The 16,846-nt window shown below is 35.7% G+C and overlaps 1 protein-coding gene across 1 annotated transcript in view; it reads right to left on the bottom strand.

The window, feature by feature from the left end:
- Positions 1-9,505, bottom strand: part of LOC121425492 (probable E3 ubiquitin-protein ligase HECTD2) — a 30,790-nt gene extending 21,285 nt beyond the window's left edge. The window contains exons 1-2 of the mRNA XM_041621561.1: positions 9,119-9,505; positions 210-424 (exon numbers count right to left, since the gene is read on the bottom strand). Of these exons, the coding sequence (XP_041477495.1) occupies positions 210-424; positions 9,119-9,322 (419 nt within the window). The 5' untranslated portion in view covers positions 9,323-9,505. The remainder of the gene's footprint in view (positions 1-209; positions 425-9,118) is intronic.
- Between the last annotated feature and the right edge of the window lie 7,341 nt (positions 9,506-16,846).

The raw sequence follows: 16,846 nt of genomic DNA, 5'->3' as shown, positions 1-16,846 counted from the left end.
AATATATTTGTGGGTAAAGTATTATTACATTAATGGGTAAAGTATTATTTCATTTGTGGGTAATTATTACATTTGTGAGTAAAGTGTTTTTACATTTATCGGCGTTATTACATTTACAGGAGTTATTACATTTATGAGTGCAATAGGTTCCCGTCATCTGACCCCCCCCCCAAAAAAAAATGAATGAATAAAAACAGCAGCATTCTTACTTGAATTCTTGGAGTGTCCTCTGTTTGAAGTCTGGTGAGACTTTTGTTTCGGGTGTGATGATCTTACGGGCGCCATTTTGAGATACGATGGCCTGTCCTGGGGTGATCGGTGGTAACCTCTCTTTGCTTTTCTTCTCGGCACTCTTCCCTTTCTCCTTCGTTCCGAGGTTGCTGAAGAAGTTTGAGATGCCTGAAAATTTTGATCGAGTGTTTTCCTGTAATGGGAGAATAATAATGATGATAATAAAATCATAAAACACTTTTACTTATAGAAAACTAAAAGAAAAAGAAAAAAAGAAAAGGCGTAATACTATGAACATGATAAAATAAAGCAAAACACTCCAGAATTAAAAATTTGAAACTTTTTTTCATTAGCCGCACCATTTTCTGGCATGACTAATTTCTTCGACAATAGCATAATTTTTTTAAAATAATACATTATCAAAATACCAATTTATCCGATTATCATATTCTGATTAAGCCTTGTTTAAACTTTCTGCTTTTAAAACCAATCTCCGTTCTTATGAAATTGAAAATTCGAACACCCGTTTACTTAAGTTTTTCAAATTCATATCATGTGCAATATAAAGTAAAGCAAAACATACAATATGTTCAAATTTAAATTTAAGATATTGAACAAATTAATAGAAAATTTATTGCAGAAAAAAAAACAATGGAATAAGCAAAATTACTTATGCTTGCCTGCCGGCAAAGAATCGTCCCTAAACAAGAATAGATTGTTTGCATATCTAACAAAAATTACAAACATCTGTAAGTGTAAATGTGAGTTATTTTGCCTTACTTTGTGTAATTTACATTTACATTTCTGCAAGTATAAATGCAAATCATGAACTTTATACGTTGCAAACATTATAAGCGTAAGTTGATAAGCAATATGTTACACAACGTATAAATGTAAATGTGAATCATAATATATAAATATTTCTGTAAGTGTAAATGTTTATTATATACACAATGTATATTACAGACTTCTGTAAGTGTAAATGTGAATCATTTACTGTTACAAAACTTCTGTAAGTATAAATTTGAATGTTACAAAAACTTCTGTAAGTGTAAATGACAGTTATATACATTATTTTACGAAACTCATAAGTATAAATTCAAATCACATAAAACAGGTGTTACACAACCCCTCTTAATGTAAATGTGAATCATATACAATGTATGTTACAAAATTTTTGTAATTTCTAATTTGAGTCATAAACAAATGTTATCTAACAAGACGTAGCAGTAAATGAGCATCTTATTAAGCGAACATTTGAAAAAAAAGTAATATAAATGTGAATCGTAAAGAGTATGTTACAAAACTTCTGAAAGATTAATTGTAAATCATAGAAAACTTCGGTACCACCACCTTCCTACCTCTAAAGTTGAAGTGTGTATTGGGAACACAAAGAAAACACACAAGTATCTCTATTTACATATAACAGTATCCTGTTAAGTAAGAATACGAATAGTGGTCAATGAATATCGATCGTCTGCCCAGGAACACATGTATTAAAGATGTGCGGTGTGGGAAAACAATCGATAAAAATTACCTCCACATGCAGTTTTGACGGAGTTTGCTTCAGGTGTTTCACTTATAATATCATGGAATAATGAGTAATATGAATAATGCTAGTACGTCATAAATATGACAGTAATTAAGTTTACGCTGGTTGTGATGCTTATTCGTATTTTTCTACACGATAAAGTTGTGAAAGTACAGTATATATTATAGGCCTATATTGCTCGGAAATCAAGTCCCACTTTCAAAATAACCACCCGACCATCACACATTAGCCTTCTTGATTACATTAATGACATAATTTTCATGATGATAAAATATGAACACGATGTGCATTAACGGAACCCTGTGTTGATGATGGTTGTTCATTTTATAAGTTGTTTCTTACTGAACTATTCGGAAATATTATTTTAACTACCCCCAAAAACAAACATCAAACATACAAAATGTCTTCAGATTGTTATGTTGTACAGTAATGTAAACGGATATGTTTCTAGTCATTATAATCGAACATTCTTTTATTTAGAATCTGTAGGGGGTAGATTTTCTCTGAAAATGACTCATTCCCGGACTCATTTTACGCAACATGTTGTCAATAATCAACCTTTCTATTTTCTGAATTGTTTATTTTAGAAGATAAGATTATGTTAATCGAATAGAGTCCGTTTTAATTCAATTCATAAAATATGAATTTTTAACAGAACAGGTCTGTTTAAAAAGGGGAAAAGGGTGTTTTATTTAAGGAAATTTGAAAGATTCCATACACCAAATACCAATTTCCTGTCAGATTACGCAATCTGGTAAGATTACAGGCGTTCTCGAGAGTCTGCTGCAGGAAATTCATTTATTTTAAGGATAAATTTTCTAACAATAACAGAATCATTCAGTGTATGATTTTATAAATTTGTATATTTTTAAGAAAATAAATAACATCATAATCATGTACAGTATGAAATTGATCGACATAATGTGAATAAATTTTGCCCTGATTTTACAATATCACAAATAAACACGATTTATTTTCAGAGACGTCAGTGACAGACAATAAAAGTGATAGCAAAAATGAACAACCAGTTTCCTCACCTATTTATGGAATTAGAACGACCTAATTTTCAGCACCATTTTCTCTAAGATTAGAAATTGGGTATTGATATATGCATCCATTATAACATAATTATTGATTTATGAAAAAGCGGAAAGGGGCACTTTCGCCAATTAAATGGCAATAATTAAACGAGTGAGAGAGGAAGGAGAAGGGAGAGAGAGAGGGAGAGAGAGGGGCAAATGATAGGGTTGGGAGATGTTAAGGATAGGTGGACGGGAGAGGGAGAGAGAGGGGGAGGAGGAGAGATGAGAGAGATGGGGTAGAGAATTACATTGATGTCATGAGTAGTCGATGTGTATTAGGCAATTGCTTGTCAATTAGGCGTGTACTCAGGGGGGGGGGTGGTTACAGGGGTTCAACTACCCCCTCCCTTCTGATTTTGTTTTAAAACCCTTTTTCTCGTCATTTTTTTGTTGTGAAGAGATCTATTTGTTTGTGAAAAGCCTTTTTTCTTCTTTTTATTACTCTTGTCAATCTTAACGTTTTGATCACGTTGATGGCAGGGCAGTGGCGAATGCTATACATTTACCATGATGAAACACTGAATTCATTTAAGAATAGCATATAGGATGCCAAAATATCCGGAAATTGATATTCAAACGTCTATAGTGTAAGTCAAAATCTGTCTTATCTTTGTTATCTATATCATTTCAATTCCAACATATTATAAAGTAATATGAATCGGATGAAAATTTAAGGATTTGCATTTTTAAGGAAAGCATTATAAAATGAAACATACGGAAATGATTGGGGGGGTCATTAAAAGCAAATAAATAATAATAATAATAATAATATAGGGTATTTATATTGCGCACATAACCACCTTGTTAGTTGCTCAAGGCGGTCCTATATTACCCGGCTAAGCTAGGCGTTCATATAGCGCACACAGCTTTTTAAGGAATTACTTCCTACCGGTACCCATTTACCTCACCTGGGTTGAGTGCAGCACACTGTGGATTAGTTTCTTGCTAAAGGAAATTACGCCATGGCTGGGATTCGAACCCACGGCCCTCTGTTTCAAAGTCCGAAGACTAATCCACTGGGCCACAACGCTCCGCATTGGGTAAATACAAAGGAAGATTTACTTTGCAAAAAAATATATATTATGAGAATCATGGTAATGATTATTAAATGAACAATTCAAGTTTCTACACACGTAGGATCATGATATTTTGTCAAAAAATGAAGGGTATATTATACAGGGTAAGTGAATGATAATCTTCATTTTCTTTGTAAGGGCTGAAAACAGCAATTAAACGTAATGGGTGATTTGGGTCGCAGTGTGCACGTTTAGAAGATTGGATATATAGGCCTAATTATAATTTGATTAGAAAATTCAGCCCTCGCCAGTATAACACTGTCGGTGATCAGTACCTAATCAGGGATCAACATATAGCAAGCATGGATTGACCGTATACACTGACGAGCTATGAAGCTACACTCTGAGCAAAAAAAAAACAAAATATTTCACAGAGTAAAAAAAAACATTTTACAGAAAAAAATAACCAATCCATTCCGTAAATTGTTATAACATGAACGATTTTTTACATTTTAAAAATTTTTCTACAATTTTACAAAAAAAAGGGGGAAGCCGTTTTATTACAATACATTTTCAAGGTTACATACACCAAATACTAATTTTCTGTAATTTTACACAAATGCATGTAAGATTACAAAGTGCAATAAGATTACAGGTGTTGTTGAGACTCTGCTGCAGGAATTTTCGTTTTTCAAGTAGAATTTTTTTTTAGCAATTTATAGATAAATTTGAATGCCATCAGAAGTACACTCAGAAGAATTTGTATTTATAAATGAAAGTTTCTAGTCAAAATTAACAGATTGTATTCATGTGAATGACATGATACTTCTCTTTTTGACAAGAAAATTTTACTCTTACTATGGTTTCGAGTGTATTCACCCGGGTACAGGTCTTGCCTATAAACATGATTAATATAGATCAGGGCCGTTTTCATAAAGCTGTTCGTAAGTTAAAGGTCAAGTCCACCTCAGAAAAATGTTGATTTTAATCAATAGAGAAAAATCAGACAAGCACAATGCTGAAAATTTCATCAAAATCGGATGTAAAATAAAAAAGTTATGACATTTCAAAGTTTCGCTTATTTCCAAATGAGAGAGTCGATGATCTCACTCGCTCACTCACTATTTCTTTTGCCTTTTATTGTTTGAATTATACAATATTTCAATTTTTACGAATTTGACGATTAGGACCTCCTTGCCTGAAGCACAAAATGTTAAAATAATGGAATTCCACGTGTTCAGGGAGGAATGACGAGAAAATAAAAATATTTCATATAACAAAATACAAAAGAAATAGTGAGTGAGTGATGTCATCAACTCTCTCATTTGGATGTAACTAGCTCGTTCATATAACTATTTTATTGAAAATAACCGAAACTTTAAAATGCCCTAACTTTCTTATTTTACACCCGAATTTGATGAAATTTTCAGTGTTATGCTTGTTGAATTTTTCTCTTTTTATTCAAATCAAGTTTTGTTGAAGTGGACTTGTCCTTTAAGAGCGACTTTAAAGAACGGCTGGTGATTTTATCTTGTGGTATATGATATTCACCATTCAATGTTCATTGGTGATTATTAAGCGAGCAAGATAGGACCACCAGTCGTTCTTTAAGTTGCTTTTAACCTACAAACAGCTTTATGAAACACCTACCTCGACCCCGTCTTAAAGAGTTACAATGATCCGATCAACCTCTTTGGACGACCAGCAATGTCAACATCTAAAATACAAATTTGTTCAAAATATTTTCTAGATAATTATGATGTATATTATGCATTCATTGTTCTCTCGAAGATTCAGTGTGATTCTTTTTGTTTACTAAGGATATTGAGCAAATTCCCTGTAGAAAAAATATGGTATGGATGGATTTCCATACGGTTGAGTTTGAGTGGATCAATCGTACAACTTTATAGCTTCGAATAAGCCAATGAGAAATGAGGGGGTGGGATGTCCAAGCGAAACCTGTTTACTACCCACATGCACACAGTGCCAGATCCTGTTAGGGCACATCTGACCTGCCCCCCCCCCCCCCACCAACTTTAAGAGCCACTTAAAAACGTAAAAAATGTCGTGCATAGGCGAGTGAAGACCTCTTTTTTTTTGCTTGTCAAAACTTTCCTGAACAAAAATGCCACACTGGATCTGCCCCCTGCACGTACACAAAATACACAGGAAGAAATGCTCACGATACTGTAATAAATAGTGTCCCCCCAAAAAAAAAAGCCCTCCGTGTTTCTTCCACATTAAATATAATGCCCTTTTTAAATCAAACTAGGAGCGGGTGTCATTTCACAAAGAGTTAAACCCATGGTAACTTTTGCCATTATTGTAACTAACATGGAAACCTTGATTGTGATTGGTCACCATGGTTTTAAGTTTTCGTGAAATTGACTCCTTTTTTGTTGACTATACATTGATTCGTCATTTGATATCTTCGGTAGATCTCAACTCATTATAAAGATTGTTAAAAGTCGGTAGGATTTGATATGATACATTATGATAGTTTGAAATGGACTAATTTATAATTATAATTATAACTACTTCTACTACTACTATACTACTACTACCACTACTACTACTATACTACTACTACCACCACTACTACTACATAAAACTACTACTACTATACTACTACTACTACTACTACTACTACTACTACTACTACTACTACTACTACTACTACTACTACTACTACTACTACTACTACTACTACCACTACTAACACCACTAGAACTTCTGCTACTACTACTGCTGTTGCTGCTACTACTATTGCTGCTGCTACTGCTGCTACTACTATTGCTGCTGCTGCTGCTACTACTATAACTACTATTAATACTACCAATACTACCATTATCACCACCACCACCACTACTACTACTACTACTACTACTACTACTACTACTACTACTACTACTACTATTACTACTTCAACTACTTCTACTATTACTACTACTACTACTACTCTACTACTACTACTACTACTACTACTACTACTACTACTACTACTACTACTACTACTACTACTACTACTACTACTACTACTACTACTATACTACTACTACTACTACTACTACTACTACTACTACTACTACTACTACTACTTAAACCACTACTAGTACTACTACTACTACTACTATAATAATAACTACTACTACTACTACTGCTACTACTACTACCACTACTAACACCACTAGAACTTTTGCTACTACTACTGCTGTTGCTGCTACTACTATTGCTGCTGCTGCTGCTACTGCTATAACTACTATTAATACTACCAATACTACCATTATTACCACCACCACTACTACTACTACTACTACTACTACTACTACTATTACTACTTCAACTACTTCTACTATTACTACTACTACTACTACTACTCTACTACTACTACTACTACTACTACTACTACTACTACTACTACTACTACTACTACTACTACTACTAATCCTACTACTACCACCACTACTACTACTACTATACTACTACTACTACTACTACTACTACTACTACTACTACTACTACTACTACTACTACTACTACTACTACTACTACTACTACCACCACTACTAACACCACTAGAACTTCTGCTACTACTACTGCTGTTGCTGCTACTATTACTACTATTGCTGCTGCTGCTGCTACTACATTAACTACTATTAATACTACCACTACTACCATTATTACCACCACCACCACTACTACTACTACTACTATTACTACTTCAACTACTTCTACTATTGCTACTACTACTACTACTACTATACTACTACTACTTCCACCCCTACTACTACTACTACTACTACTACTACTACTACTACTACTACTACTACTACTACTACTACTACTACTACTACTGCTACTACTACCACCACTACTAACACCACTAGAACTTCTGCTACTACTACTGCTGTTGCTGCTACTATTACTACTACTTCTTCTACTACTACTACTACTACTACTACTACTACTACTACTAGTACTACTATTACTACTATACTACTACTACTACTACTACTACTACTACTACTACTACTACTACTACTACTACTACTATACTACTACTACTACTTCTACCACTACTACTACTACTACTATTAATACCACAACTATTATCATTACTACCACCACTACTACTACTATCACTACTACTACTAATACTACTACTACTACTTCCACTACTACTACTACTACTACTACTACTACTACTACTACTACCACTTCCATTACTACTACTACTTCCATTACTACTCCTACTACTACTACTACTACTACTACTATTTCTACTACTACTACTACTTCTACTACTACTACTACTACTACTACTACTACTACTACTACTACTACTACTACTTCTTCTACTACTACTACTACTACTATTAATATTAATACCACCACTACTACTACCAGTGGCATACCGTGACCCCGAGGAGACAATGCATGGGGGGGGGCACTGCATTGTTCACAAACAATGCAGTGCCCCCCCCCCAATGCTTTGTCTCCTCCCCGGGTCACGGTCCGCTACTGACTACTACTATTACTACTACTTCTTCTTCTACTACTACTACCACTTCCATAAGTACTTCTACAACTGATACTACTACTGCTGCTGCTACTTCTACTATTTCTACTCTACTACTACTACTACTACTACTACTACTGCTACTATTAATGCCACCACTATTATCATTACTACCACTACTACTACTACTACTATTACTGCTACTATTAATGCCACCACTTTTATCATTACTACCACTACTACTACTACTACTACTACTATCACTACTACTACTTCTACTACTACTACTACTACTATTACTACCACTACTACCACTTCCATTACTACTACTACTACTACTACTACTATTACTACTATTACTACTACTACTACTACTCCTACTATTTCTACTACTACTACTACTACCTCTACTGCTGCTGCTGCTGCTACTACTACTACTACTAATAATAATAATAACAATAACAACAATAATAATGATGATAATAGTTAATAATAATAGTAATGAAGATAATAATGATTATGATGGTGGTGATGATGATGATGATGATGATGATTATGATCAATGACTATAATAATGATAATAGATATAATAATAATTATTATTAAAAGAAATATGATTACAATAGTGATAATAACAACAACAACACAACATGTATATGTTTTTCATCATGTTCCATACTAATAAAACAGTAATGATAGATGAGAATACATATCTCACCTCACTGGTCGGTGAAGATGGATTACTAAGAGGTGGTAGACTAGCTCCACTGTTCCCTTGGTCTCGGCCAGTCTGCATGGGGGCAGCTACCCTCCCCACCAGTTTCCGACCGCAGGAAGGGCAGGCAGCACGTTGACTTTGTAAACCTTGGCTAAATGTTGTCTCGCACGAAGCACATACCTGGCCTGCCATAGAAACGGCCATACCATACCAAACTGCATGTATATATCACCTCCAGCTACATATTTCCGCAATGGCGAACATATTTTGTTGATTTGAAGGATATATATGTATATTGCAAATATCAACAGTCACTCAGTGGCGAGGTGTCCTCATTGCGCAGATAATAAAGCAGCATCACCTATGTAAGATAAAGAGATACACTCTCTTGGAGCACACCGTTTTGGCCAATCAATCAATATCACGGTCCTATTTTATACACAACAATGCTCGCTTTTCAATACGCCCCCTTTGCGCGCAGACAAAAGTAGAAATATTGATTAATTCCGTAGCCCTTTCGGCTCGCTGTTGCCAAGGCGACAGTCAACCATTTTTCTTCGTGTGATCGCTCGTCATTTACGACCGAGCGCTGCTATTATTTGAGTATTCATCGCCCTTACATATTGCCTCCCAAGGACATAATTTTTCATTCCTGAACCGTTCGGGAATTTATCACAGTCCAAACCAATGACTCGAGGATTGGACTTGAAAATTTACATTGTAGCTTTTTCCTAAAAGTTTATAGAGGCGCCAATATCACCAAAGCCCAGAGTGCCACATACGAGTCATAATAAAGCCACGTTAAATCGCATCCACAAAAGTCATATAATACCTAAATAGTTCTTCAGCTCTTAATCCATAATCAGTCGCGGCATAACATTATTTCGGTGTAGGCATCGTCCTACAGGGGATATATCATCCCCTTTATTATTCTCAGTTTAAAAAAATAGGGGTATAATAAAGTAAAAATACTCGGGCCTCTTCTTTTTGATATTCTCCTCTCTTCCCAACTCCGTACAATAAGTCTCTTCCTCGAGATTTCTGTTAAAAGTTGTTTTTCACATTAGGGCCCCCTTTCTGTAATTACACTGCTCGATAACGAAAATGGTGGTGGTAAAGATGATAAGGAGGAGCAGGAGGAGGATGGGGATAACGATAGTGGGGAAGATGTTGGTGGTGGTGGTCGTCGTCGTCGTGATGGTGGTGGTGGTGATGATGATGAAGCTGATGATGATGAAGAAGATGATGATGATGATGAAGATGATGATGATGTTGGTGGTCGTCGTCGTGATGGTGGTGGTGGCGATGATGATGAAGATGATGACGATGGTGATAGTGGTGGGGAGGAAGAGGAGGAGGTCGAGGAGGAGGAGGATGGAGAAGATGAGGAGGAGGAAAAGACTGAGGAGGAGCTGTAGGAGGAGAATAAACATCATAAAGAGGACAGTGAGGAGGAGGAGGAGGAAGAAGAGGATAGCAATAACGACAAGGATGTTGATAGCGATGATAATGATGGCAATGATGATGGTGATGTTGGTTTTGGCAGTGGTGTTGAGGAGGAGGATTAGCAGGAAGAGGAGGAGAAGGATAAAGATAATAGAGAAGGTGATGATGAGGATGAGAAGGATAATGAAGAGGTCAGTGATGAGAAGGACGAGGAGCAGGAGGATTCTAGCAATGAGTAAGAGTAGGCATAGGCGGCAGAAGGGGGGGGGGGGGGGACGGGGGGGACGTGTCCCCCCTAAATTTTAGGTGGGGGGACCCCCTAATTTTTTTTTATAACTTTTTTTTTTTTTTCTTCTTTTCATTTTTTTTCCTGCGTCCCCCCCTAAATTCCCGTGGACCCTCACTGAAACGTGTGTTGTCCCCCCCCCCTAAAATTTAAAATTTAGGTTGATGACTTTTTTTTTTTTTTTTTTGCTGGTCAAAATTGGTTTGGTCCAATTTTTTACATGTGTCCATCCTAAATTTTTTTTTTTTTTTTGCTGGTCAAAATTGTTTGGTCCAATTTTTTACATGTGTCCATCCCAAAATTTCAGGTAGACACCCCTAAATTTTTTTTGCTTCCGCCGCCAATGAGAGTAGGATGATCGTGGTGATGACGAGGAGGGGGGGGGGGGCAGGAAGCGCAGGATGACGAAAAGGAGGAGCAGCACGAGATTGAAGATAGCGATAATGAAAAGGACGGACATGATGAGGAGGAGCACGAGCAGGAGGATAACGATAATAAAGAGGCTAGTGATGAGAAGGACGAGGAGCAGGAGCACGAGGATAGAAATATATGGTGATAGTGATAATGATGATGATGATAATGATGATGAGAAGGAAGGGGAAAGGATAATGAAAAGGATGGTGATGATGATCGATGATTAAAAGGAGGAGTAAAACGAAGAAGAAGGTGATTATTATCATAATAATGATATCAATGATGATGGGAAGAATAGAATTTCATTACAAGTATTCACCAATACGCACCAAAGGAAGAAAACTATGAGAGGGGGAAACAAAAGACGTTGTGAATTGCTTCTAGCATAATTTATTCAGATGCAGTAATCCATTAGCTCTGTTCTGAAATAAGCACTAGAGATTTCAGGGCCATACAAGGACAAGGCCGTTTCTTTTTTTATATAGATTTTTCTTTATATAGAGTCAATTATCAAAATAGTAGGGCTGGTGACCGTCAGGATATGAAAGTGATGGTGCCATGAGGGAACATTCTATAGAGCTTTATTAAAAGAGAGTCATGCCCCCTCCCTCCAGAAAGGAATTTTCATTATAATGATTATCAAGATAATTTGACAAAGATTGGATAGAGCTGGAGGGGTATCCTGGAATGAGAATATTGCCCCCCATTAAAAAAAATAAATGAAAATAATAATGATAATGATGAATAAAAATAGAATAAATAAATGAAACTTATAAAAATCAATAAATACATGATAAATAAATAAAAAATAATAAAATGAATGAATAAATAAATAACTAAAAAAGTAGGGGAAGGGGCGACCTCTTGGCATGGGGGGTGGCCTTTCTGTATAATGGTGCATGTATTGTCAACTGCCCTTCATGACATTGAACAACCAAAAAGGTCTTTGTCGAAAATTGGCGAATCAAAACAGCCGTTTCGCCCCGGATTCTTCTGGACAAAAGACATATTTGCAATGTTTCGTCAGCTCCAAAACTTGGGACAAAAGTGCTGTCCCGATTCTCCAATTTTCGACAAAGGCTTCCAAGTTGTGATCAGTGTCATTCGACGAGCATTACAGATACATTTACTGGGTTGATGAATTCGCCTTGCATTGTGGAAGCAAAAACTACCTATCTAATCGACCAGGGAGAGATTGACAGTATTACAAGATTACTGGTGTAGCGAATAGAGGTGGCGCTCTTCAATATTACCTTAAAAGGTAAGAGAGATATTGAGAGAAATTTAATACTTTTTCCGGGTGTTGGCAATTGAAAAGTCACAAATTAAAAAGTTAATCCAGTCAATTAGGCAACGCCAAACTAGCATGCAATATTTGCTCTATTAGAAAGGGAGATCAAATGTAATAAAAGATACAAGTTCTTTTAAAATATTGCTAATGTGGTAGATAACTGAAAGATCACTAGACAGAATGAATTATATTTGAATTAATATTAAGAATGGGTTTTAATGTTTGTGCTCCTCCAGGTCCTCATTATCTTTTTCATTATTGTTATCATCATCGTCACATCATCATCATCCTCATCATCATCCTTATCATCCTCCTCCTCCTCCTCCTCATCATCATCGTCCTCATCAACATCATTCTCATGACTATCATCATCGTCACATCATCATCATCCTCATCATCTTCACCATCAACATCATTCTAATCACTATCATCATCGTCGTCATCCTGATCACCATCATCACCATCCTCATCATCATCATCATCATCACCATCATCATCATCACACCCTCTTCATCATTATCCTCCTCTTCCCCTTCCTAATCATCATCACCAATATTATCTTCCTGCAGCTTTATTGGCTTCAAGAATATATTACAATTTACAATCAAATTTCAATTGGCAGAATATGAATTCAGAGCCCCGTCTTACAGAGAGTTACTGATCCAATCAAAAGTAACTCTATGGAAATCCATTAGTGTCATAATTCTCTTCTACAGGAAATTTTGACAATGTCCTTTGTAAGCAAAGAGAAGCACAGTGAATTTTCAAGAAAACAATGAATGCATAAATATATACATCATATAAAATATTTTGAACAAACGTGCATAATAGACGTTAGATGTTGCTGGCCGTCCATAGTTGTGATTGATCGGATCAATCGCAACTCTTTGTAAGACAGGGCCATTAGTTTCATTACTGATGGTTTTTGTCCATGGAAATGGACCCACGTGTATACAAGTATTTCAGTTACAACACTAGGGGTCTGTCAACACAGGCTAAAACTGGGAAAATTTCAACCATGATCGGAACTTTGAAAGTTTTGCCCATGTTTTACAAATGAGTTTATTTCTTCTCCACAGCATGTAAGAACTATTTGCATATATTTATTTACATTATGACTACTAAGGAGAATCACTTATATATTATGCAGGAACTTCATGAAGATTCATACAGCAAATATTGAGATACATTTCATTTGAAAGTTTTTTTTTTAAGCATTAAAGGTATTGTTTAACTTTGTGAGCAGCAGATTTAAAAAATTCTCTAACCAAGATGAAACATGTGTACAAGTGCATGTATTAGAACTAATAAACCCTGAAAACAACTATTATTGAGAATGAAAAGCCAAAACTACAAGTCAAATCCCGATTTTTTAAATAGGTGTCTTACAGACGCCTAAATAGTACACATAAGTGTATGTGATGATATTAAGGTGTTTCCGGTCACTTTATACTTCAATTTTTGAAGCACTAAATAATTATTTTCGAACGCAATTTTTCCTGGGCTTCATTTTTGTAACATATCAGAGACACAGGTGACAAGTTTGACCTTCTAGCTCAGATTTTTAAAAAGTCGAACCAATGTTAACCAATCACTTTAAGCACGAGTACCGACAGCAAAAAACATGGCTAGCACTAACAGCAGGCAAGTCGCATCTTTTGGATTCGTGATGTCAAACGTTGATCCAAGATGTAAATAACGTGCTGTTGTGACACTAGGCATCGCCGAGACATTACCGGATGTGAAAGGGCCTCTCTTAGTGCATTGTTAGTGCTAACAATGTTTCTGTGTGGCCCATACTGGTCTATCAACGGGGATTCATTTCATAAAGCTGTTTGTAAGTTTAGAGTGACTTTAAACACGAATGGTGATCCTTTCTAGTGGTAAATGATATTCACTGTTAAATGTTCATCAGTGATTATTTAGCACATAAAAAAGGTTCACCAGTCGTTCTTAAAGTCACTCTTTACTTAAAAACAGCTTTATGAAAAACCCACCAGGTATATCTCTATTATACTTTCTCACTCATTTCAACAAAATACTCTCATTTCAAAAACTAAGAGAAATGCCAAAGACAGGAGTACATTTTTACAAATCAATTTTAATTATCTTCCCACTAACATTCTTTACAAAATTCCCACATCTTACCGTACAGTGCATTTTTGAATTCACAATCCTAGTTCATGAACATACAACCACAAAATACTACAACATCTATACATTAAACACTGTGCTTAATTTTGGCATTTACAATTTGTTGAGTAACATGTAAACCTGAACGCTGTCACTCAGTTACAATCATTTATACACACAACATGCATTTTCTCTCACATGTATATGTTAGTTTTTACAGGGTGTCAACTAAAATCTACTCTGAAAAAAAAAAACATAAAAAAATGTTAAAAAAGCTTCTAAATTTCTATTAAGCATTTCTAGTCACCTGTAAGTGCATGATATTTACAACCTTTGTTCAATTTTTTCTCACTTCTCACAATCGACGATAACAAATTTCAAAACATAGTCGCTCAACATCGGTCCTCGTGAATTCCCTTTCAACGTCGATTCTCAAATTAATTTACAAACAAACGTGATAACGACATCTCAATTATCACAGGAATCAAATTTTTTGTGTCTCACACACACATAATATTAAATACTTCAATTAAAACGACATGACACGCATACAGTGGTGCACCTTAATAAGAACACTTGATAGTTTGCTTTCAATTTACATCATAAAACGGGCAGAAAGTTACTCCAAACTCACCACGACCATTACTGTGATAGACACTGATTATCCGAGAGCAGCCACGATATATCTCTTTTTTATTTTGTACAAATCGATTTCTCCATCTTCCAAACAAATTCATACCCATGGTTAGAAGGTGACATAATGATCTAAAACAAACACGACAATCCCGCCGAAAACATGATACAGCCTGACCTAAACTCTACATGCGATACATATAGAACACACCTAGTATTGAGCTGATTTCATCAGAATCTACATCATACATGCATGCAAGATACATCTTCGCAAGTGACTACAATTTGCGACCTAACCTAAGGAATCGTGACACACAATCTCTTTTTTTAAATAACTCGTTGAATCTGGGAGTGGACTAAAGCAAGGCACACAAGGAGAAATCCTGAGACGATTATTAATATTCTGGGCATAGTTGCACGGACCACGATCGGAGCGATTGGCAAAAGCAATGCCTCGTGAAACGTAGAGTCGAGGTGGCCTGCGGCGTCTGCAATGGTATATGGCTCACGAGGAAAATAACTTCTAAATATACAGAGAGAAACCTGGCATAATTTCCTGGAAATACTGCTTAGAGCCTTCTAAGGGCATGGACGAGTACTGCTCTAGAGAATGTTAGATCTTTGATTTCAATTTGGCTGCAAGTAATCAAAGTAATGCCTTACTTCGAAGCAGGATACTGGGATAAGTTTGCATTGACAACATAGCATGTCGCATACCAAGCAATACTAATACAGGGGTTGAAGCCTTGAGGCATTACTTTGCATGCAGATTTAGATTTACACTGACATATCGACAGATTGGCTTCACACGTCACCAACGTCAGACAATCTTTTGAAAAGGTCTACTACTCCAGGAATTCTACTATTCATTGAGACATCTGTAACATATTCAATGATTACATCACAAATGCTGTTCAATGCTTTACTCATTGGAGCCGGGTAGGCAATGTAGAAAGTCAAATGGAAAATACAGAATGTTATAGAAAATCGATAAACAAGACGACTACAACGAGATATGAAAATCAATGTCAATTCAAAATCAACAATTCAAAATCAATTTTCTTAGACAACCTTGTTCAATAGCTCACCACTTATCATTAATCCATTCTTCACATAAACAGATCATTATTATTTTTTCTTCAAGAGAACCAGCAAATTTCTTTCGGTCTATTCATTGATGATTTTTTTTCTTCTGTATTTATTTTATCTATTCTTTTCAGGATCATGCACAAAAAATCCATGTACCAACTAAAAAGTTGTACACGTACATTTCTCTATCAAAACCAACAATCTTAACACCCCAAAAAGCAGTATCAATTGAAAATAACAATGGAAATACAATGGATAATGCAAAATTATTCCTATTTCTCTTGTATTTTGGAAATAAATTCACCTGTCCACTTTTAGTAGAGATGCCTGGGTCAATGACGGTGTTCCTAAGGATGTACAAAACCTAAGACATTTCAGTTCAGACCTTATGGTGCAGCGAACCTATCTGGATTACGATTGGGCAATGGAGTGATGT

The sequence above is a fragment of the Lytechinus variegatus genome, chromosome 12 (assembly GCF_018143015.1).
Source record: "Lytechinus variegatus isolate NC3 chromosome 12, Lvar_3.0, whole genome shotgun sequence".
NCBI classification, from domain to species: domain Eukaryota; kingdom Metazoa; phylum Echinodermata; class Echinoidea; order Temnopleuroida; family Toxopneustidae; genus Lytechinus; species Lytechinus variegatus.
This window is presented reverse-complemented; position numbering and strand designations above follow the sequence as displayed.